Genomic DNA, 25,184 nt, shown 5'->3' with positions numbered 1-25,184 from the left:
TACCTGGAGAGGTCTTGTACTGTAACAACTTTTTTTTTTTTTATTCTTTTTTTTTTTAATAGTCTTTTAATAATATTTAATACTAGCAGTATTTTTAAATCTTATTTGTGGGTATCATGTTTTTATTATTTTACTCTTTTTAACAAATAAACATTTCTAAATTTGCTTGGTATTTGATATGTTTCTTAGAGCATTTCTACTCTATTGCCTTCTGTCTTTTTTAAATGATTTAATTTATTAATGATGGGTTTTTTTGTTTTTCCCCCCCATTGTATTCCCCAACCAGAAGTAGACGACGTCCTTGTGGCGTGACATGTCATTTGTGCGAGCGACTGCTCGATGCAGTTAATTTTCTGTGCTGGATGTGTGTAGAGTCAGTTAATTAAGTGGAGCTGTGCAGTCTGGTCTGTAGGGAGGCTGCCTTGTCTGTCTCTGCCCTTCATACACTCCTCTCATTGGAGGTTAAACCACATGCCCCTCTCCTCTGTCCCACCAGTCTAACCACGGTCAAACGGAGATAATACTGTTCAGTCCTGTACCAACCTTCTCTCTCAAGATTATTAGCAGGATGGTCTGGATAACGAAACATACCCAGGTCTTTTCATATACAATACTGTGCAAACGTTTTAGGCAGGTGTGAAAAAATGCTGTAAAGTAAGAATGCTTTCAAAAATAGAAATGTTAATAGTTTATCAATTAACAAAATGCATGAACAGAAGAAGTGAATGAACAGAATAAAAATCGAAATCAAATCAATATTTGCTGTGACCACCCTTTGCCTTCAAAACAGCATCAATTCTTCTAGGTATACTTGCACACAGTTTGGTTTTTTGAAGGAACTCGGCAGGTAGGTTGTTCCAAACATGTTGGAACCACAGTTCTTCTGTGCATTTAGGCAGCCTCAAATGTTTCTGTCTCTTCATGTAATCCCAGACGATGATTTTGAAATCAGGGCTCTGTGGGGGCCATACCATCGACCATGTTTGGGGTCGTAGTCCTGCTGCAGAATAAATTTGGGGCCAATCAGGTGCCTCCCTGATGGTATTGCATGATGGATAATATGCCTGTACTTCTCAGCATTGAGGAGACCATTAATTCTGACCAAATCCCTGCAGACACTCATTCTTGTACCACTCTCCAGTCCTCCCGCAAACAAACTGCCTTCTGCTACAGCCTAATATTTCAAGTCAGTCCAGAGAACCTGCTGCAATTTTTCTGCGCCCCAGTTCCTGTGTTTTTGTGCATAGTTCAGTCGCTTGGCCTTGTTTCCACATCAGAGGTATGGCTTTTTGGCCACAATTCTTCCATGACAACCACCCACCCTATATGAACTGTTATTTGGTAGTTGCATACATGCACAACCTAAGCAGTTACATCACATTGGGTTGTATGAAAGGTCCACTGCTCTCCTAACATGACGTGTCTACATTTTACTTTGATTTGCTGAACCTAAAAGATAGATTAATATTGTGGTTACCCCAGCCAAACATGTCTCAAGATGTCCACATCCTACAAATGGACTCAAAATGATTGAATGTTTTCATTTAGAATAATGTTCTTGATTGTACTTTCATCTTTCAAGTCCACAAAATACCCTGTCATGCAGAACTGCGTTGTTGTACAGTCATTTATTTCACCATTTCAAATTGGACGTGCAAAACCAGCAGTGAAATATCAATGGAAGCTCACTAGTGATGGTGGTGCCCTGTCAATAATGACCAAATCAAAGGGTAGGATGTTAACCTGTACGTTGTCCTTGCTACATATTTCAATATGGCCTTGCCTTGCACTGAAACGAATGGGTAAGTCAATCATGGCTCTGTAGATCAGCTGAGTGATACAGTATGTAACTGTACATTAATGCACACTTCCATGTAGCCAGCCATGTAACATGACAGATAACAGAAGAGAGCTAAGGCTTCCCGTAACTGATTTAGGACTTGTGCTGAAGCAGGCAAAATGGCTCCACCCAATGGGGCCCCAATTGACTGCTTGAGCTTTGTTTGATAAAGGACAATCCAGATCAATGTGCCCTTGTTGGAGCACTAACACATCTGCCATATAGCTGACGCACAATATTAGATACCTAGCACAAGGTCATTCCTGCTCCATCGTCTTCACGGCTGCTGAATTGTTTTTTACAGGAATCGCCTTTTAACAATGTAAAATGATTTTGCATCTAAATGCCTTGAAATGGGCTTAGCCACCATTTAACAAATACTTGATCTAAAGTAAATACATGGACTGTACACTCACCCAGCACTTTATTAGGAACATTTTTACTTTATTACATCTAATTATTCATGCGATTATCTCATCGGCCGATTGTGTGGCAGCAGTGCAATGCATACAGTCATGTAGATACGGGTCAGGAGCTTTCACATCAACCGTCAGAATGGGAAAAAAATTTGATCAAAGTGACTTTGACCGAAGAATGATTGTTGGTGGCAGGCAGGGTAGTTTGAATATCTCAGAAACTGCTGATCTCCTGGGATTTTCACACACATTAGTGTTTGCAAAGAATGGTGCAAATAATTTTTTTTTTTAATCCAGTGAGCAGCTGTTCTGCTGAGAGAAACACCTTGTTAATGAGAGACGTCAGAGGAGAATGGCCAGACTGGTCAAAGCTGACAGGGAGGTGACAGTAACGCAAATAACCACACATTACAACAGTAGTATGCATCTCTGAACACACAACGCACCATAACTCTAAGTGGATGGCCTACAGCAGTCTAAAAAATAAGTCTAATAAATACCCAATAAAGTGCTCACTGAGTGTATATGCCTCAGGCGCAGTTAAATCCTTGACAAGTTTAAGTAGGACATGTCCCAAAACAATTTGTTATGAGTGAATGCGAGAGTTTAGTATGTCTGATGCATAAGGTTATCAGAAATACCCTTCACTCATCAGAAGTAAATTAACATACGTTCAACATCAAGCTATCCTCAAGGGCAACCATATTTTGCAATATCTGTCTTGGTATATCCTGCAGTTCTTCATAACTTCATAAGCAACATCTTTTCATCTGATACCAAGAACAAGTGACTCAGAGTCCACTAGGATGCATGGGCAGAGAATGGCATCTATGCAAGTTCTGTATCCTTCAGCCTTTTTGCAGTGAGTAGAACTGTTATGGTAATACGGAAACATAGTCTTCACATCACTGCTTGTGAGACTTGTATAGCGATGGGAGTAAGAGTAAACCACAGCAGTGAGACTGGATCTCTGTTAAAGAGGGGGAGGACTACAGTATATAGTGTGTAGATGTATACTTCCATTTAAATGGTCGTTATTATAACGACCATTATAACATTTCACTGTGTATCTAACGTTGCTCCTCTGTACAGAAATGATACATTTACATTATGATATTATATTGCATGTGTGATGTGCATTCTATAGCACCGTATGTATAATTAAGGAATTATTTAAATAAAATCTGCTATACGGAGCAGATCATGCTATATTTGGCTCATGTAGCCTGGCAAGTATATCGTTTTTTTGTTTTTCCTTTTACAAATTTATGTCACGCTCTTTCTTTTTTCTTTTTTAAAAAACTGATATGCTGCTGATATGCAAATATTATTAGATTATATTTCATTAAATAGTGTGGTTTCATGCCTGCCATCATAATGGGACAAGTCGCCTAAATTATGTAGCCTACCTCGAGCAACTTGCTCAACATTGATGTGACAGGCACGGCGACACCCCGTAAGGGATTTCCCCTGAAGGACTAATACGTTTATTGCGCATTGTCACCCCCACGACGCTCCTGAATTTGGTCCCGAAAAGAGGTTTAAGACACTTGTCACAACCACTGTCGTGAAAAGATTGACTATTGTCAGTGTGAAACCAAGTGACTGCTATGAAGGAAGGAGCATTATCGTACGCATTCCTTTGAGACGATCCTGTCGCGGGTGTTTTCTCGGAGAGGATAAAGCAGGGGTGACAGCGAGAGAAAAGAGGAGGGCGCACGCGATCCCACGTGTTCTCGCCAACGCGGATTCGATGCTCTTCTGTTCATTTTCTATCCGCTGTTTCCAGCGCCGCAGAGGCAGTGAAGACGGACCGCATAGCCTACACACGCACTGTCCTCCACCCTTGCTGGAAAACATGTCTGTGCACATAGTATTTCCCCCTTTTCACACCTTTTAATTTTTGGCTTACATTTTTCTATTTGCTGACGCTTTCCTGTTTCCTGTTTTCTGAACCATAATGACGCTCCTCAGCTTTGACTTCAATTTTTTATGACTAAAACAACATTGGGAAAATGAGAGGGGACAGTTAAAGGTTTAATTGCTTTTTCATCGGCATCAGCTGTTTTTCCCCTCATTTTATCCATTTATTCCTCGCACTTCATGCAAATCCGGGGGACTATGTGAACATCATGCTGGCGCTGCGATGCCTGGTGTTTGCTGCAGTGAGTGCACGGTTTGCCGTGACAGGTAAGGGAGAGCGGGAGGGAGAGGCTGAAACCGCATAGCTTTTCATCTGCAAGTTCCCCCTCCGCTGACAAATTCTCTGTTCTGCACCAATAATCACTTTTCCTACTTCAATAATGATCTGTCCGTACCGTTCTGGGGTTTGCCTCTGTGTCAAGTATTCGGGTCGTGTTTTGCGTCCCTCTCGTCAGCTGAACCGATGAGGTAGATCTGCTGCATCAACAGAATTTTCCCCGCAGCGCGTCCATCCAGCTGGTGCTTGAATGCAGTAAATCGCGCTTTGAGAGGCAGCATACATTAAAAATCGCTGCCAAAATGCACGTCGATTTCCTTGTGCGTGTTTTGCATTACTGTCCGAGCTGCGACATCTTCGCCTTCCGTTTAACAAAATCAGATTGATTAATCGCCGCCGCCTCTGCTCTGTAGGCTGGAGCAGCTCCGTGAAGCGGGATGCGGTTGTGTGGGAACGGGCAGCGCCGGAGCGAGGTGGAGAGTACAGCGGGGCTGTGGAGGAGATCATCAAGCCCAGACGCCTGCTGCAACAGATCGACTCGGAGGCAGAGTTTGTACATGGCCATCTGGACACCCGGGTGAAGAACCACACCGAGGTCGCACAAGTGAGTTTTTATTGTCTGAGGGAAAACGGTGCTTTAACACTGAGTGGATAAACATTCAAATTAAACCAATAAATCAATTGGAAAGGGCTGACTATGGTTTTAACTTAATATCTTCAAAAGCTTTAGCATGAAAATGATAAACATTACCAAGTTAGACCTGTGGGCAAACTGCTGAAACTTTATGTGGTTTTTAAGGCAGTTGTAGTCTGTTGGATGCACTCTGTGACTGATACTTTTCTGCTGTGTAGCTTTTTGAGACCCTCCTTGGTTTAGTGGTACAGAGGAGTCACTTGACCCTTTATTTCTGTCCTCCTTTTGTCTCCCCTGGCTCATGGGGTACATAAACTCCTGTCCCTCTGTCTTTTATCTGCCCACTGCCTCACACACTGCCTCACTGCCTGCCTTCCTCCTGTCAGTCTACACCAAAGAGACAGGAGATAAACTGATGGGTTCTTGCTACTGTTCAGCATGTCGTTCATCCCTTTACATTCTACCAGACTCTTGTAACGTTGTAAAAATATGGAAATGAAGCAGGTCACACATTTAACGACAGCGTGGGGGTGCAGGGCCACAAGCGGAGGTTGGGAGGGCAGAGCTGAAGTGTGGGAGTCTCTTCAGCTTCCCGTCGGAAAATGAAATGAACCCTGAACGAACCACATCCGTGGTTTTGCCTGGGCCACAATCGGCTCCTAGCTACTTCGCCAATTCCACGGAGTGTTAAAGAATTTTCCCCTTCAATAATTAACGCGGGCATGTAGAGAGCGTTTATGGTCACCGTTTTTGCCCCATTAAAAAGAAAAAAGATTCACTTTCCCTTTTGGAGCGCGCCGCTCTCCGGTCTGTACCATAAAGTGGAACGAACAGATCAAGCGGAGACCTTTGTGCCGCCCGTTTGCCCTCTTGTGCTTTAATTACTTAGCCGAATCTGCTGCTGGAGGTGGTTTAAATAATTAAGGGCTTTAGCGGAGCAAAGACGTGGAAAGCACAGGTGGTGGCTCCGCAGCTGGAGCTTTCTCAGGCGCGGGTCTACGGCACCGTGTCAGGCCGTGCTTTTGGGAGACCGGGGGAACGTAACGTTGTTGTTGGGGGTGGTATTGTGGCTCCATCACTGGCAGCCCTTGTCTGGCCAGCAGAGAGTGAGTGGTAATGTCCTGGCTTGCAGTGACCTGGCGGTGCAATGTTGTCCAGACAGGCAGGACTCTTCCAAGGCTTTGCCACACTTTAGTTGAGTATGTTTTAGATTATTGACCTGTGCCTGGGTCCCCGCTGGATTCCCTGGGGTGATGTTAGCTCAGGAGTGGTTTGTTGGAGGGTTGCCGGTTTGATCCCCCGCCCTGGGTGTGTCAGTGTTTCTGTACAAGACACCTAACCCCCGATTGCTCCCGACAAACTGATTAGCATTGCATGGCAGCCCTTGACCGTTGGTTTTTGAATGTGTGCACGAGTGTGTGAGAGTGAGTGAGTGAGTGAGTGTGTGTTAGTGTGTGAGAGTGAGTGAGTGTGCGTGAGTGTTTGTGAGTGTGAATCAAGAGGCATTAACTGTAAAGTGCTTTGGATAAAACCGCTTTATAAATGCAGTCCATTTACCCAGTCCCAGGGCCCCTGTAGGGCCCCACAGGCCCAGCCTTGACCCACAGAAGTTTTTCCTGCTGCAGCGCCTAAGGCCCCCGATCACATTTCACACCTCCGCCTCTTCTGTTACCGGCCCTATAAATACTGCCTGTCAATCACTCTCATCTCTCATCTCATTGCGCAACCTTCAGCTGCCCTCCCTGCGTGCCTGTCACCCAGACTGCTCCCTCACTCCTCCTCCTGCCGGACCTTCACAACTGCTGAGTTTTCGGGCCTGAGGGTATCGATCGGGGGCTCCAGACCGCATACGATCAGGTTTACATCCCAGGGCCTGTTCCCGGAACCCCATTACGTAATTGCATTATTTAGAAGTGTCATCTGGGAAATGGGCCTTGTTCACACCCATCTTTTCCCTTTTGTTACGCACCATTGATTTTTAGACAGTTGAAAGGTCTGCTCTGAAAGCCGTCTTCTTAAAACCTGTTTTGAGTAGGGTTTCTGTGTTGCTGCTGCTGCACAACTATGGGCTATGAATTCATGAGAATTATGAGGCTCTACGTTTTTGAAAAAATGAGTTGGTGTCATAAATATGTTTTTTATAGGGCATATGTAGGATATTTTGATACCTTTGCTGTTGTTATTGTACACTGCACTCATCGATTGACATCTTCCAAGGTCTTCAGTAGGCAATGTCTGTATGACAGTACTCAAAACACCCTGGTCACTTTTTACATTACATTACATTATTGGCATTTGGCAGACGCTCTTATCCAGAGCGACGTACAACAAAGTGAGTGTGAGTATTGATAGTAAAGTTGTTATTACCCATTCCTTATAGATCTGTGAACTCTTCTAGGGATTCATTGCGAAAGTTACAATACTCAGCCATACTTCCAGTAATCCTTCTGGTCTGTGGAGGAATTAAATGTTGCAGGCTCCCAAGCTTGACCCTGGGGTCCTCCTTTTGGTGAACTCCCAACTTTAATGAGCTGGAAATTGATCTGAATCAAACAAACCAATTTATTTCCCCAAAAATGATGTCAGCATCAGATATGCGTGTTAAGGAGAATGAAAATCCCATGTTAATTTGGGGAAAAAATGTTGATGTGATCTGTGTAACAAGGTCCTTGGGAAGTGGTTAAAATGGCTTGATTCATTCATTTTTGCCTATTTAGCAGGGACCATGCCCAACTAAAATACAATTGCACCAGAGTTAGCTTCAAGCTAATTTACCTCTGCAGTTCCAGGGCATGGCATGATGGGTAAAAACTCTGTGGTGCTAAATACTAAAATGAGAATATGTTGCTATAACTACATGCCTGTGTATGGAAAATGGAAAGGAGCCAACCCAACCTTCAGTTGAAATTGGTTTAAAGGGAAAATGATGGAAGCAGTTAAATGCATTGCATCTAATTCCATTGATAAAGAAACCAGGCAGAACTAAACACGCATATGCGTAGAGGCCAAGTTTTTGTAATGCTAAACATTATCTTTGAACATCCTTTGAACAAAGATTTTTTGTTTATGAATCAGACATTTCTGCATGTGACTGACTTGAAGTTCGCTCTTTAGTCCAGCTGGATGCCAGAACACAATATCGTGAGAAAATAAGGAAAGATTATGTGCCTGGTGACACGGGGTGGACTATCATATCATATGAAATTCCCATGGTGCCATTGGTAACAGAAGCAAACAACAATGCACTTTATAGTGGGTTCTACTGAGTTATTCAATGGAATGATTTACGCCAAGGTTAGGCTCATGGGTGAATGAGTTTGAATGAGTATTGCGTGTTTAATGAAAGAGTGCCTCGGTTTTGTGGATAAAAATGTCTCCTGATTCAAAGTTACTCTTCTACTGCATTCACCTCTTTGACGGCCACCATGGTCAAGCAGGAAGGGAATTGACACTTATGACATCGATGGATATTGGCTGCTGTTTTCCTTCCCTCTTGTTCCTGCTGTCATCCATCTAAATCAGCAGAGCCAAAGTGGGCTTTGGTATTCATACCGGCCAAATCAGTTGAGCCTCAATCGATCCAATTACATTACCGTTATTTCTGAGGCTTTTATCCAAAGTGACTTACAGTTGATTGGACTAAGCAGGGGACAATCCCCCCTAGAGGGATGTGGGATTCTCGTGGCTACATCAGGGCTTGAGCCACCAACCATCCGGGCATGTATCTTAAACACTATGCTATATGCTGCCCCAGTAGATAGATCTGTTCAATTCCCATGTAAGCAATTGTGCCTTCAGGGTACATGTTAGAGTGTACTTCTATAGTGGTCGGTCCTGGATAATGTTAATGATAAACTAAACCATAAAGGACATTTATGGATTCTCACAGTGTCTTCATGTGGACTATGCAGTTATTGGGCCTTTAGTCGAAGAGGTATTTGCGAGGAGCTGTGGGGGTGGTGAGGATGCGTCCATTTGCAGCGTGTTCCTCTGGGAATTAACCTCTCTCTCCTCTCTCCTCTCTCCTCTGTGTTTCTTTTTGCCCCCCAGCCTGTCCATTTGGCCCAGAGCAGTTTCCTGATCGAGGCCTTTGGCTGCTCCTTCATCCTGGACCTAGAGTTAAACCAGTGAGTGCAGTACAGTACATACACATGCAGGGAGGGGGGCCCTCAGCCAGCTCTCAGGCACTGCAGTCAGTTACAGCGCTGACCTCATGCATTGATCGATGCTGTTATCCTGAAATGTTTGAAAATGACGGAACCTCTCTGTGCAGATGGGTCGTTAAGGAAGCATTTGCAATGATGTATACAAAGTGCATTCACAGACAGACGCACACACATACATACACATAAACATACACACACATGCACACACACATAAACATGCACACATACACATGCGCATACACACACACACACACACACACATTGCTGCTCATACGTATGCATGTTTCTGCACACACTAGACCAGTTCTGCCCAAACCTGTAGGTACCATCCTGTATGTTTTCACTCCAACCCTAACAAACCACACCTCATTCAACAGCTAGAAATCTTATTGAGCTGCTAATTAGTAGGATCAGGTGTGCTTTGTTAGGGTTGGAATGAAAACCTACAGGATGGTAGATCTCCAGGAGCAGGGTTGGGCAGCCCTGCACTAGACAATACTCATTAATTTGAGTTAAGGGCCCCTCCCCATTGCGTTCAAAGCGCAAAAGAGGGCAAAGAGAAACCAAATGGCCCAGTGTACACAGAGAATCACAATGTGGATGAGCTTGAAGCTTGGAGTTTTAATACAGGTCAGTTGGGTTTTATTCTGCTCAGTGGTCTCTGCAAATGACCTGCAGTTTAACTCATGCTGTGAAACAAACACTCATATGGGCTCAGGTACAGTCCCAAATGATGAGAGGCAATGCAGAGTGTTTGAATATCTTTCAAGATTTGCCAGTGTATTTAAATTAAACTTTGACAATTATCAAGATTATGGTCTTACGTGATCGAAAGCCTAAATGTATGCTATGTGGGGGGTTGTGTGGTATGGGGTGGGGGAGATGCTGTCACATATCACGCTGTGCTGTTGTGTTTGCTTTTAGTTTTAGTTTTCTGTCAGGGTTTGTATACTTTGATACCGGTAGACTACTATGTGGAAAGTATGTTTTGTACTGTAACGCTGCAAGGTGTTTGAGAAAAAAAGAAGAAGCTAAATGACAAAAAGAATATGGACGTAATTATGCTACTGTACGCTTCATCTGGTATCACAGTTAGGTTGGAGTAACATAAACTTGATGTAAAGTTTTGCATGCATATGTCTATTAATCCTTAGACCAGGGGTCATCAACTGGTCATCCTCAGGGGCTGAGAACTGCTGGTTTTCCACCCTCCCTTTACCTGGGAGTCAGGTGTGAAGACAGTCCGGCCAATCGGTAGCACTAACTGTTTAGTTGATTACCTGGAAGAAAAGAAAACCAGGGCTGGATTTGAGGGCCAGATTTGATGATCTCTGCCTTAGGCGATAATCCTGGCATGCCCCATCCGCCATATTACTCTGTGTGTGACCCTGCTGTATCCCCAAAAGAAAATCTCAAGTTGTCCATTTTGTTTTCCGTGCAGCGATCTCCTGTCCTCCGAGTATATGGAGCGGCACTTCGACGAGGACGGGAAGCCTGTGCAGACTGTGGTAGGACTGGGTTTCACTGCTGACAGCTGGCTGAAAGTTTCTTTGTGGACATTGTTGCACAGGGCCATTGTCCTTCTATGCAGCCTTTGTGGGGACTTTGTGAAGTGAATGGGAGCAGTTTCCCATCCACCCCAGGCACTTTTGTGGCCTGTGCAGTGGGTGTGTGTGTGTGTGTGTGTGCATGTGTGTGTGCATGTGTGTGCGTGTGTGTGCGTGCGCCCACCTGTGCACGTGTGTGCATGTGCTCATGTGTGTGTGTACAGGTGCGCACCTGTGTGTGTGTGTGTGTGTGTGTGTGTGTGTGTGCGTGTGCGTGTGTGTGTGTGTGTGTGTGTACGCATGTGTGTTCGCGTGTGTGTGTACCAAGCCGGGAGGTACCGTTTGGTATTGCGAGTGAGAGGTCTATGGTTTTATCACATTGAAGAGGCACTGCTGAATTACTCTGGATATTACATTTCATTAATGGCATTTGGCAGACGCTCTATCCAGAGCAATGTACAACAAAATAGTATGCTATAGGTGTAGGTATAGATGTCTCAGTACCGCGTCCCCGAGTCCATTGGGAACTCAGCTTAATAAATGGCAGACAGATATCCCGTTTTAACTGTGATTCTGGCTAGGGGCACTCCTTGTTGTTAGAACACAAAAGAAAATATGGAATTTACATAGGAAAATCGATTAAAGCAACCCTCGGATATTAACAGACGATGCAGCCAAGCTAACATTTGTTTTGTCCTGGGCAGCAGGACATGCAGGGGTCAAAGGTCATAATTTGTAGTTTTTAAATTTTTGTTTGTAGTTTTTGTGTGTTGCTGCTGAAGGGTGGGCAGCGGGGCTGCGTGCTGTGTGCTGTGTGAGGCTCTGTCTGGAGCGGATCTGTTGATCCGGGCCGCGCTGCTCCCGCCGCAAAGCCGGGGACAGTTGGCTGGGCAGAGCCCGCGTTCCAGACGAACCGAACAACCACGTCAGAGTTTGGCGGCGAGCCCTCCCCCGTCGCCGAGCGGCCGGCTTACGGGCAGCAGCGGGCCGAGGCGGGGGCCGAGGTGGGGGCCGAGGTGGGGGCAGACGCGTCGGCGGTCGGGGGCCCGCTAAGCGCCCGTACGGCCAGCGCGGGTCCTGGCAGCAGGGGCAGCGTCTCCGCCTCGACGCTTTGGCGAGGTTCTGCTGGAGGAAGCCGCTGCAGTCCAACACTGCAAGCGCACGCCCCCCCCCTCCGCCCACACTCTCCGACTATCACACGCCCGTCCAGCCAATCGCGTGGCAGTTCCCGTGGCAACCGGCAGCCCCAGCCCACTTTGGCTCAGACCTGTCACTCAGCTGTTGGTGTAGGAAGAGGGAAAGGGAAAAAAAAAAGAATAAAGTGGCATAATTTCAAAGGCAGGAGTGGAATTGTAAAAGGGAGTTGCTTCGTGGTCGTGTCGGTTCTGCGTTGCGACAGCTTGTGGCCCACCCTGCAGCTCGGAGAAGTATAAAGCCAGCCCATATGCCCCAGCGCGGCCATGATTCACAACATTTTATTGACCCGGCCATATATTTCTCTTTTCTCCTTTTAACGGTCTGTCTATCAATCACTTTTGTCACAGTTATGGCCCACCAATCCTGTCTCAATGAAGCTACTCAGGGGGAAGGAGAACCGGGAGTATACAGGAGAGAGGTCAGGGAAATGGATGTGTTGAACATGGTGACAAGGAGAGAGAGTGAATGACCGAGCAAGCAAGAATGAGAGAGATCGTGAGAGAGAGGCGCAGAGTGATAAGGGAAAAAACAGAGGGGCAGACAGACATCAAAATGAGAGAACGAGAGAGAACAGGAGAGAACGAGAGAGAGAGAGAGAGAGAGAGAGAGAGGGCGGAAATGGTGAGTTGCTTTGGACACAAGCTGTGCTACAGAGGTTTAGTGAAAGTGGTGGGATGCTAATACGGCAATACGTCAGGTCCAAATGCACAGTCAGCTTAAAGCGATCTAGTGGTCTATCTACTATTTCACTGTGGTCTGCCACTGTCCTGCTCTGCCTACACAGACTTCCCCATTCTCAGAGAGCCAAATTAATTTACGCAATCCCAGGTAATAGTTTAGTGTCTTTTAAGCAGGTAGTGAAAATGTGCCACGCTATTTCTCTGATTTATTTTTCCCTCCACTAGAAATGCCTGTTAGTGCAGGTAAAACTGTGATGTACATTACAATATGTAGTCTACAAGAGAATTATGTACTGTTCTGAAAATGACCATGTTGCCTTGTCATTTTAACGTTTAATTAGGAAAGTCTCATTTGAAGACTTTGGGGACAGGTTTGTGTGTTTATAAGATGCTCCTTGGGCCCTGTCACATTACATTACAGTCATTTAGCGGACGCTCTTATCCAGAGTACGATAAAGTCCAAATCAGACCCAGGTATAGGGAGGCGTAGAGGTCTCCTGCAAGGTGAAGAGATCCCGGTTGCGATCGTCTTGTTTTCTGGTGAGGTGGTCTGGTCCTGCCCCCTGGTCTCCAGGGATAGTAATGTATACCCCAGAGCCCCGGGTGTACAGTGAGGCGACAGAGCAGATGAGCTGTGCTGACTCAGCACTACAGCAGCTACTGTACCCACTGTAGCCCTCTGCTCTCAGCCACCGCTTGTGTGGACTGCTACTGCGAGGTGGAGGTGTGCTTCTGTTTGTCTGAGAGTGTGTTTGTTTGTTTGTGTGTTTATGTGTGTCTGTCTGTGCCTGTGCATGTGTGTGAGGTGGTGGTGTGCTTCTGTTTGTCTGAGACTGTGTTTGTTTGTGTGTGTGTTTATGTGTGTGTGTGTGTTTTTGTCTGTGCCTGTGCATGTGCATGTTGATGTGTATGTGTGTGAGGTGGTGGTGTGCTTCTGTTTGTCTGAGAGTGTGTTTGTTTGTTTGTGTGTTTATGTGTGTGTGTGTCTGTCTGTGCCTGTGCATGTGTGTGAGGTGGTGGTGTGCTTCTGTTTGTCTGAGACTGTGTTTGTTTGTGTGTGTGTTCATGTGTGTGTGTGTGTTTTTGTCTGTGCCTGTGCATGTGCATGTGCATGTGTATGTGTGTGAGGTGGTGGTGTGCTTCTGTTTGTCTGAGAGTGTGTTTGTTTGTGTGTTTATGTGTGTGTGTGTGTGTGTCTGTCTGTGCCTGTGCATGTGTGTGAGGTGGTGGTGTGCTTCTGTTTGTCTGAGACTGTGTGTTTGTGTGTCTGAGCCTGCGTATGCCCATGTGTGTGAAGTTGTAGTGTGTTTCTGTTTGTCTGAGACTGTGTGTGTGTTTGTGTACGTGTGTGCGTATGTGTTAGTGTGTGTGTGTGTGTGTGTATGTGTTTTTGTCTGTGCCTGTGCATGTGCATGTGTGTGAGGTGGTGGTGTGCTTCTGTTTGTCTGAGACTGTGTGTTTGTGTGTCTGAGCCTGCGTATGCCCATGTGTGTGAGGTTGTAGTGTGTTTCTGTTTGTCTGAGACTGTGTGTGTGTTTGTGTACGTGTGTGCGTATGTGTTAGTGTGTGTGTGTGTGCGTGTGTGCGTGCATTTGTGTTAATGTGTTTGGGTATGTGTGGTAGTGTGTTTATGTGCGCCTGTGTGTGGGATGGATAGTGCTGTTGACTGTATGTTTGTGTACGTGTGTGTGTGTTTGTGTGTGTCTGAGACTGTGTGTATGTGTTAGTGTGTGTGTATGTGTTAGTGTGTATGTGTATGTGTTGGTGTGTTTGTGTGTGCCCGTGTGTGGGATGGATAGTGCTGTTGACTGAGCATTACACAAAGCGCAGTCCCAGGAACATTGCAGAAAGGTCACCTGATACTCATCTGCTAACAGCTCGGTGTGATGCAATCTGATTTCTTCCACTTACCCTTGTAATCTCTGACTTTATTTATTTATTTCATTGTAGATAAGTGGCCTGCATTTCCCCCATAAAAGCCTGTGTGCAGCCTGAGTGCCTCCCCTACATAAAGATGGAGTAAAAGATGAAGATGTATTTACTGCCAGCTCATGCAAAAGCATCCCCTGTGTTTTGTTGAAATACGATGGCTTCCAAATGTATTCATATCCTTGATACATTGTCTGAACAAGAGGATTTTGATGATTTAGCAGTGTCCAAGTGATGTAATTATGTAGTGATGTCATTTTGATCAGAGGGTGACATTTTGTCCAGTTCAAATTATGTAGAGTAAGGTCACGTGGACCCTTGTCTTTATGCATCGGAACACTTCTGTGCTGCTAGGACTACTTCCTTTTTGGGATGGTTGGGACATGAAGATAAATGGTAAAGGATAAATGGGAAATGGTGAATGGTAAATATAAAACCGTCAATAAATGGTAAACTGCATTTATATAGCGCTTTTATCTAAAGCCCTTTACAATTGATGCCTCATTCACCCATTCACACATACCAACAGTGAATGGCTGCCGTGCAAGGCACCAACCTGCTTGTCGGGAGCAATTGGGGGTTAGGTGTCTTGCTTTTAACCTAGGTGGGGATCGAACCGGCAACTTTCCGACTGCCAGACGACCGCTCTTACCTCCTGAGATAATGTCACCCAGCGGGTCTCATCAATAGTCTTATCAACACTTATCATTGTTGAATCTCATTGCATTAAATCCTGTGAACAGTTGAAAATCAACTCACCCACACAGTACATAGAGTTTGTCTCCTGATGAACAAAAAGACACGATCAAAGGAGCTCCCTGTAGTGTGTGACGCACGTTTGGGTTTCTATACACAGTTTCTCAATCACTGGCAACAAAATTTATATGGAAAATCAGGAAGGCCTCCTTAGTAAAGAGGTAGAACCCAGTTAAAGGGCCATGCAATATTTTGAAGCTTATTGTCGATGTCACAGATGAAAACAACACCGGGAAAAAAATCATTTTAGCTTTTACATTGAGATATAAACAAGAATGCATGGCTTTTCAAATTCATTAATGCAGAAGATACTTCGTACTTGTGCCCTTGAGTATGTAAAATCTTCTTTTTATTCTGGTTTATAAGCAGACCAGAAGCAGACCAGAAGCTCTTAGATGGAAGTGAAGTGAGCCGACACGTGTTGGTTGTTCCACGTGTGGAGGTTTGGGTATCATACTTTCTTCATTAGGCACATATACATTTCGACAATTACACCTGCCTCAGGATGGTGACTCACACACCACGCACACACACACGCACACGTGTGCTATGGTGTAACATGATTCAGAGCTCAGATTGGGGGCGACATTGGCTCAGGAGGTAAGAGCAGTGATCTGGCTGGTTCGATCCCGCCCTGGGTGTGTCGAAGTGTCCCTGAGCAAGACACCTGACCCCCAAATGCTCCTGATGAGCTGGTTGGTGCATTGCATGGCAGCCAATCGCCATTGGTGTGTGAGTGTGTGCATGAATTGGTGAATGAGAAGCATCAATTGTACAGCACTTTGGATAAAGGCACTATATAAATGCCAACCATTTACATAGCAAGGTACTGTAGGAAGTCAGGCCATCTATTGCATTTCTGGGTGTACTCTGTAAATCAATAAACCAACCCTGTTCCTGGAGATATACCGTCCTGTAGGGTTTTCATTACAACCCTAATTTATCTCACCTGACTCAACTAATTAGCTGCTCAATGATCTCTAGCTGTTGAATGTGCTTTGTTAGGATTGGGGTGAAAACCTACAGGATGGTAGATCTCCAGGAACAGGGTTGGGCAGCCCTGCTCTAGTTGTTGAATGTGCTTTGTTAGGGTTGGGGTGAAAACCTACAGGACGGTAGATCTCCAGGAACAGGGTTGGGTAGCCCTGCTCTAGCTGTTGAATGCGCTGTGCTTTGTTAGGGTTGGAGTGAAAACCTACAGGACAGTAGTTCTCTAGGAACAGGGTCGGTGTCCACTGCTGTAAATACTTTACTTCTGAGCGACTCAACCCGGATCTTGTAACAAGCTTTCCTCACAGTCGGGCACTTAACCATCCAGTTTGACTCATCATTGGCTTAGAAAAATCAATCTGGCTTCCTTCCCCAGTGCTGACCTTGCTAATGGTTTTTAGAGAGCAGGAAAGCCTGCTGGGCGGCCCAATACGCCTGAACTTGAGTAACCCTTTCGTCGTTGATAGGCATTGTTACTGAGACAGGTTTTGGGTGTCCAGTAGTGGCATTAAATTCACTCTGCAGGATCCAGGAATGCGATCGTAGGCCTGTGTTTTACAAAATACTTTCGTAGCTTATGTGTGTCTATGGCAGGGGTGCACAGCAAGGGCCGATCCACTTCAGGATTTTGTGCCAACTTCTGCTCTGAATTATTTAATTAGCTAAATAATGTCTTGATCAGACATTTGTGTATGCACCAGCTACAGCTGCAGACTGCAAATGAATCCTAAAGATGTTACTCTGCTCAGGTACAAGAGTGAACCAGCATAATTTCTAGAGCTGCATTGGTTGGAACAAAAACCAGCTGTCAGACCAGCCCTCCAGGACTGAAGTTGTGCACTCTTGGTCTATGGGTATCTGTTTTGGGATCATGCATGAATATGGCTGCAAATAGTAATGGGATATTCCAAATTAGTGTGGCACATACTCAGCCATGCTTGTATTTGTGTTGGGTGTAAGTCGAGTTGGAAAGGGCTTGTTAACATGTGTCTGTTTATACTAAGCAGATGTTATTGACAAATGTGTTTTGTGTTAGTCAGGTTCCCTTTTTCGTGTTTTACATTTTGTCAAAAAAATATTCAACAATAGAGGAAATCACAAATACAAATACTTTTTCACAGCACTGTATATATGGAAATGGCTGCTTGTATGGGTGTAATACATATGTCTGTGGATGTTTGGGTGGCTGAAAGCATAGTTGTCTGTTAGGCGGAGGAATGTGGATGTATCTATTCACTTGTGTTGGAGAACCTCACAGTTTTCAGACCGTGCTAGTGCCACCTTTGGATGGTAGTGCCACAGGGTAACACACAACTGGCTTTTGTCTCGGCCAGGAAAAGTTCAGTTGATTCACCGGAGGAGGGCTGCAGATATCTACACTCTGCCGAAACTGTATTGGGGACCATGCGTCAACGTGGCTACAAACAGTAATCGGATATTCCAAATTAGTGGTGGGGACATACTCAGCCATGCGTATATTCGTGTTGGGTGTGAGTGGGAATTGGTAAGCGCTCGTAAAGATGTGTGTGTTCATACTAAGCGAATGTCGGTGTACATATGACTGTGTATGACTTGCTGAGGGTTTGGCTGTGTTGGGGGTATGTGTGTGAATGAGAATGGGTCTCGGGGGAGGTGTGGGCTGTGTTTGATAAGAAGACCATATGCTGCACAGCACTGTATGCGTATAGAAAGGAGGACTGACACGGGCCTGCTCTTTGTGTCTGCAGGGCGGTGAGCATTGCTATTATCATGGGAAGGTTCGAGATGTACCAGGTTCCTGGGTTGCTCTCTCGACTTGTCACGGCCTGCGGTGAGAATCCCCTACCCGTGCGTCCACTAGAACAGTGGCCTGGGCAGCTACGATCTACTACGTCCATCACACTGCTGCCTGGGGCTCATTCCAATCGCTTATTTTGCACCTCCCTTTCTTTTTGTTCTTTGCCTGACCAGGAAGTTTATCAAGGTCTGCCATCTTTAGGGAGATTCCAATTTGTTTAGTATTCCTTCTAAGACCTTTTGCAGTATAAATGGTCAACCTGTGGATCCCTATCTACCACACATATGCCACATCTATGACCGATGTGGCTTCGAACTGACGTTTGAAGGAGCAAGGAGATTCTATTTGCCTAATTCACCTTTTCTCGAGTCTCCCCGTCTTCACCTCCTTTTCTCACTTCCTTTTCTTTCCTCCTCCGAAGGTAGGAGGTGAAAAATGAGCTATTGGAATGAGCCGCCAGTTGCTGCAGACATGTCACAGCAGTGTTGATCCCTTCTGACCTGACCAACGCTGAGCATCTCTCTTTTTCTCTCTCCCTCACTCCCTCTCTCCCTCTCTACACCTACAGAGGACTGTTTTCTGATGGGAATTTCTCTTATGGGATTGAACCAGTTCAGGGTGACAGTGATCAGGTAAGTTGTGGCAAAATACTGGGGGAGGGGGGTGCTGGTCTATTGAAACATGAGATGTATTAGGTGTGTTAGTGCCAATGCCCAGGTGAGCGAACATGTAATGTTCATTTCTAGCATGCCCCGGACATGTTTTTATACTACTGTGTGGCACACAGAGAAGCTGTAGCATCTCCCACTTGAACACATGGAAGGTTTATATTTGGACAGCAGGTTTCCTGAAAGTACCGGGTCAGCAGCAGTGGGTGGCAGGTTGGCGTTGGAATGGGTGGCGTGCGTTGGTGTGCGAAGGGGATGGTGCCAGGAGGGTGTCACCATCTTCAGACCAGTGAGCAGTGACCCATAGACGGTCTAGAAATCTGTTGAATTAATTATCAGCTTGCCACCTTTGGCATGCATGCCCACACACACATCCACACAGACAGTAGTGTGTGCCGTATGTGCCTTCATGTACAAAACCACACACTCACACACGCGCACACAATTATACATTATTATACAATTGCTGCAAGTTCTCCTCTACATTTAGAAATGGCAAAAAATAGATTTATCCATTGCTTAGCTGGAAAAGCATTGGAACTGCTGCTGTTACTTCTGGCACACCTGAGGGTGGCTGCAGGTGTACTGTTCCCTCATTGGAATGAAGGGGTTGTCAAAGATTCAGATTCATCAGGTGTAGTAGCTCTTTCAGTTCTGTTCTTGGAATCCCTCTGTATTGTGTGTTTGGGGAATAGGTGTAGCTCAGGTCTTTAAAGTTAATAATTCATAATAATAATAATAATAATAATAATAATAATCTTTATTTATATAGCACATTCATACATAAAATATTATTTATCATTCAAACAAGGGGAAAATAATAAAAACAGTGCTAAAAACAGTGCTAAAAACATAAAAAGCTGTGTTTTCAGTTGCAATGTACAGAAAGAGCACTGCAATAGTCCAACCCACTTGAAATAAAAGCTCAGAATCCAGGCTTGTTGCTGTACCTCTGATTTAATCTGGGGAGCCACATTTCCTACCCTGTTATAAAGTGCATCCCTTTTGGCTTTGGGGCCGACTAAAGACTTCTGTCTTATCTTCATTTAATTTTAGAAAGATATTGCTCATCCATTGATTCATTGCAGACAGACAGGTGCAATAGTCAGGGCGCAGGGCTCAGGCCGCAATGTAGAACTGTGTGTCATCAGCATAGCTGTGGAAATGAACATTGTGTTGTGTGATGATATGACCTAAGGGAGGCACGTATAATGAAAAAGAAGGGGACCAAGGCAGCTCCCTTGTGCAACACCCGAAAGATATGTCATATTTTTCTGACATTACGGGTTAAAGCGTAATTTAAACCGCTCTCTTTTTCTCTCTGCCTCTCTCGCTCTCTCTTGCTCTCTCTGGCACAGGCATGTGTCACTCTATCTCCCTATTGCCTTATGGAAAGTAATGGCTTGACATATAATCCAGGAGCAGAGTCATGATGATGAAATGTCTCATGCAGAGGGTAAAGAGGAGAGAAGAGGCAGGGGAGTGAGGGGTCAGTGAACCTTTCCACAGGGTAATGCGCACATCAGTCTTTTATGAATTGAGCCAAATCCAGCAGAAAAACATGGTTTGAGGTTACTGCAAAATGACTGACTACTCATCTTTTACCTGAGCCCAGAGCCAGCCAGCTATTCCAAAGATGTGATATATAGCTACTATATAGCTCTATAGCTCTATATAACTATATAGGTCTGTACGCTTGTGGAGTGGGTTACAGCCCGTTTGTCTCGCCTTGTTTTCTCACATGGTACTTCAGTCCTCCACCAGCTAGAGGTCACAATAGCATCTTTGTCAACCTCCTTCTGAAATAATGATCCCATTTGCACCATCTCAAGTTGATATTGAAGTTGAAGTAATTTTTATTAATTAAGCACATATGTTGATTGACAGCTATGTTTACAAGTGACACTCGTGTTATATTCAGTATCTGTTAGCACAGATGAAAGGTTAAACCATTATTTTAGAGTCAGATGACCAAGATGTCATTACATTAATCCCGTTGTGGTAGGACCAGGTAAGACTACACACATTATTTCGCCCCTTCTGCTGTTTGGTGTGACTAGAGGGAATTCTTATGTAATTAGTACAGATACGGTTATAACAGCCATGGTTATAATGACTGCAAAACTTTTTAGGAACACTGGCTCATGACTGTTCCTAAGACTTGATGTGCTCTGTGAGTACTTAAGTAGGGATGTGAAGTTTTCAGTGGTGACAGGAAGGTATGTGGAAGGCTAGCTAGTAACTCTGAGCTCTGCTGATGGTGTGGGAGGTGACCACTTCAGTTTTCATCACTTTGTGTAAATGTTCTTTATATATTCAATAAAAACATCCGAAACATTAGAAAACATTGCATTTGTCATTCTAGAGATATTGGCTCTTGTAAGACACTTACAAGTGGAAATTGGGATTTGTGTCGAATTTTGTAGTGTCAGATCTTTTGCAATAACACAGGGGAAAACCTGAAACTGTATTCATAATTTTCAGATTATGAACTCCGATTGTCATAATACTGCTCAGACATTTTCAGCCCAGGCCCAACTTGGACATTGTATAATTATTTAATAAATGATCTATTTGACTTAATTTTCCTTGTGGATGTTAATAACCAAAATATCTACAAGTCGTAAAAGATTGGAAGTCATATGGCAAGTGGTGCTGATATTGAAAGCCATTAAATATAGGAAAAAAATAGCCAAGCGGCATGATTTAGCATTTCTGAATGACCGTAACTTTTTGTCTGAGCAGTTTTATTGGAACTCTGAATATAGACAGAAAATTGTGTCAGATTACATGTTTTCAGGTTTTTTCCTGCTTAATGCAGAAGATATGAAGCTCCAAAAAATCGACACCAACCACAATTTCCACTCTCGAATGACTTCTCCCCTTTTCTAAGAGCCAATATCTCTAGAATGACAAATCCAATATATAAAGAACATTTACACGTAGTTTGAGCAAAATTCGAATGGTCACCTCCCACGTGGAATTAACCTTATATTGCACTGTGTGACCTCTATTGATCTAAAAAGCCTAGATTGGTTGAAAGATGCATGTGACAGAAGGCATGGCTACTCCAACTATTCAGCAGTTTCTTTCAGTTACAGACCATTCAAAATGTACAAATATTCTGATTCCATGCTGTCATACAGGACTGTGCAGAAGTCTTAGGCACCCTAGACTTTATTATATATATATATGTTTATTTTTTTGTGTGTGTTAGTATAAAAGAACACATTTGAGATTTCCAAATATTCACACATTTTTGTATTTAATTTTAAAAAGTAACACATTACTGTAAGCAATTGACTACTTTTTATATAAAAACAAGATCAAGGCTATCTGAGATCAGAAGCAATGAGCCAACCAAAGTCTGCGGAAGAACTGTGGCAAGTTCTCCAACATGCTTGGAACAACCTCCCTGCTGATTGTCTTATAGAACTGCAGGACAGCGTTGGCTATCTCAGAGAAGTGATGCAGTTTTAACGCCGAAGGGTGGTCACAAAAAATATTGATTTGATTCAGTTTTTAACCATTCTGCCAAATTACTCGAATGTAATGTAAGATGTATAGTATGTTTATTTAGGACCTTTCATTGAATTATTTTTGAAAGAGTCTTATCTGTACAGAATGTTATGCAGGTGCCTAAGACTTTTGCACAGTACTGTATATGGCCACCCACCATACCATTAACTGTATTCCAGGGGACTCCCTGTGTTTTCTAGCTATCATTCCACCGGGCCAAATTAGTTAGAATTGGCTTAGCTATTAGTAGTTGTCTTGGTTGTAAATATCTTCTTAAGTGTTTATCGCCAATAAATAATTTGTGAAGTATGTAAGTATATTGTTGGTACAAATGTTGTAGAAGGCCCAATCTTTCAAAGAAATTGCGTTTATAATACTAGTCAGCTTACTCGGAGGGTCCAGGGTGAAAATGAGGCAAACATTTTATTCTTTCTATGTGCCCAGTCATGCATTTCATATCAGAGGACAGTTGAGGCTGAGAGAGCGAGTGGAGGAGGCTGAATAGTTTTCCATTAAGACTCCGGAGCTAATATAACCGTAGCTCCATTACCCTGGCACGGGAAATGGATCGATGAAACCTCTCTGTGTCTCATTTGATCCTCACCATTTCCCCCTGCCCCTTCCTCAGAGACCCAGAAAGGCAATTTTTATGAAGCATTAAAACTGCATTCAAGTAGTCTGCCAGTCTACACGGAGAACTCTCTGTCAGCAAGGAAAACGAATGTGCTGCCTTAGTATTTTTGCATTAACTCCTGAACACGAAGTCTTGCTTGTTCGTGTATTCATTTTGTGTGTATTGTGAAGCTTGTGAAGGTTAATTTATCTGATTAAATTGATCCAAATTGTCCTGGTTTAAAAGGTTATTTTAGGTGCTCATTTGCTCCAAATAACACAAGATTATATCACAAACCGAACAATCACTGAATTCCAAAATTCAAAGAAATGATATTGAAAATGTTTTAAATGATAGCAGGAAGAAAGTTCCAGATTCAAAGAGATGTCGAGTTTCAGTTTGACATCTGTGTCTCTTCAGGAGGAGGAGGCGCATGTGGTGGGCAGGATGCCCAAGCTGGAGCTGGCCTCACTGTGTCCAGGTGTGAGATCCTCCTCTGATCCTCCCCTCTCCTTCAGGCCTTTCATCCCCCGGGATCCTCTGCTCTTCCGCTCTCTGACTTCACTCTCCTCTGCCCTCACATTCACCTCTATTCCTGTGACTCCTGTCTTTAAATAGCCTCCTTTCCTCAGTTTTCTGTTCGTTTTAGGTCCTGTTACTCACCTTGCGCTCCCGCCCGTCATTTCTTGTCCCAGCTTATCTGTCTCTTCCATCTCCTGTCCCCTCCGTTCCCCCTATCCTTCTGTTCCTCGCTGTAGTCTTCTGCCCTCCCCCCTGTCTGAAGGTTAATAATCTATATTACGGATCATTGTATGAAAATGCACTCTTGTATTGACTGCTGAAACTGATGCAATTGCATTTTCCTCTCGCCCCATGCTCTCTTCTTTCAGACTGCAAGCAGAACCGCAGTGGAGGTAACGCTGACATCGATGGCGACCGCAGTGATGGTGACAGCGACATCTTTTTTGAGCCAGAAGAGGAACCTGCCTTTATGAAGGGGCTGCGGCGTTCAAAGAGACAGGTGAAACACTCTTAAAACGCCCCCTTTGGTTTGTTATGCAGCGGATTAGCGGCTTTCAAATATGTTGAATTGGCTGACAGTAAAACCAGAGTTGTATTTGAAGACCATGCCTACGTTTCACTTAAGTTCAGCTGTTTCGTCACCAGCAGTAATACCTATATTAAAATGCATATAGACTGTAATACTTCAGAAACATGCCTCCAGAAAACACTGTTGGGAGAGGTACTTCAAGCCAAACTTCATTGATGAAGATGGTGGTTTGGAAGAAAGTGAAAGTGCACTTTCTGGGGTGAAGATTCTTATTTCCATGTTTCCATTTTTATATTGAGGACGAGTGAATCCGATGCAAATACCTCTAGTTTAATCGGTTACATGTTATTTTTACTGTGTAATAATATATGAATGTCATAAGCTATTTATGTATTCTACCGCTATATTTTCTAGTATAATTATTTGAATATATCCACTGTATTATAGGCAATACCCTCAAATATTCTCAAACTGTATTTGTTACATGGCTCTATGATATTGTTATTCCATATAGCCTATTCCTGTAATGTAAAATGATACTCCTGAACAACCGCTTTTGGTTTTAGAGAGATACTCAAGTGAACACTGTTTTGTTTTAGTAAGCAAAAATGTTTTCTTTTTCAAATAATAGGGCCTATCAACTAACCAATATCATATGCATAAGCCAGACATATCCTATTTGACATAAGTCTTGTGAACAAAATAAATGGCGACATGAGAGGGGTATCTATTACATGAACCTGTTTAATCTGTAAAATAACACCTCAAAATCTAAATCACCTCAAAGACTTAAGCTCACAGAATGAAAACGTGGGTTCTTGTTTCCAGAAGACCTGTTAGAATTATACTGGGTGAACTAAACCCAGATGGGTACATTTTGTAGGATCTGTGGCTCTCAGAAAGCATTCAGGATGGCAGCCAGTGTTCTAGACAGCCCATTAACTTTGCATTCTCATGAGTGACTGATAACAAAAATTTGACCACCCCATCGGTCCCCATTGTCCCCTGCAGGTGCGCCGGACCCAGCCCACAGTCCAGAGCGAGACCAAGTATATTGAGCTGATGGTGGTCAATGACCATGAGTTGGTGAGTTACTTGCTGCCATTTCTTTTTGAAGATTGGGTGGAGTAGCCCTCAGTCAGTGGAACTTCTTTACATCCTGGCCTGCACAAAGTGTTTGTTTCCATTAAATATGCTGTTG

At 44.0% G+C, this 25,184-nt stretch overlaps 1 protein-coding gene across 3 annotated transcripts in view; it reads left to right on the top strand.

The window, feature by feature from the left end:
- Positions 1 to 4,052: 4,052 nt before the first annotated feature.
- adam11 (ADAM metallopeptidase domain 11) overlaps positions 4,053 to 25,184 on the top strand; it is a 39,679-nt gene continuing 18,547 nt past the window's right edge. For all 3 annotated transcript variants that reach the window (XM_061231816.1, XM_061231817.1, XM_061231815.1), the window contains exons 1-9: positions 4,053 to 4,446; positions 4,870 to 5,060; positions 9,141 to 9,217; positions 10,698 to 10,764; positions 18,083 to 18,165; positions 18,701 to 18,764; positions 23,353 to 23,413; positions 23,823 to 23,953; positions 24,995 to 25,069. In XM_061231816.1, the coding sequence (XP_061087800.1) occupies positions 4,389 to 4,446; positions 4,870 to 5,060; positions 9,141 to 9,217; positions 10,698 to 10,764; positions 18,083 to 18,165; positions 18,701 to 18,764; positions 23,353 to 23,413; positions 23,823 to 23,953; positions 24,995 to 25,069 (807 nt within the window). In that variant the 5' untranslated portion in view covers positions 4,053 to 4,388. The remainder of the gene's footprint in view (positions 4,447 to 4,869; positions 5,061 to 9,140; positions 9,218 to 10,697; positions 10,765 to 18,082; positions 18,166 to 18,700; positions 18,765 to 23,352; positions 23,414 to 23,822; positions 23,954 to 24,994; positions 25,070 to 25,184) is intronic.

This window comes from Conger conger, chromosome 2 (genome assembly GCF_963514075.1).
Source record: "Conger conger chromosome 2, fConCon1.1, whole genome shotgun sequence".
In the NCBI taxonomy this organism is placed as follows: Eukaryota; Metazoa; Chordata; class Actinopteri; order Anguilliformes; family Congridae; genus Conger; species Conger conger.
The sequence above is the reverse complement of the archived record's forward strand: the minus strand, read 5'-3'. Positions and strand labels throughout refer to the sequence as shown.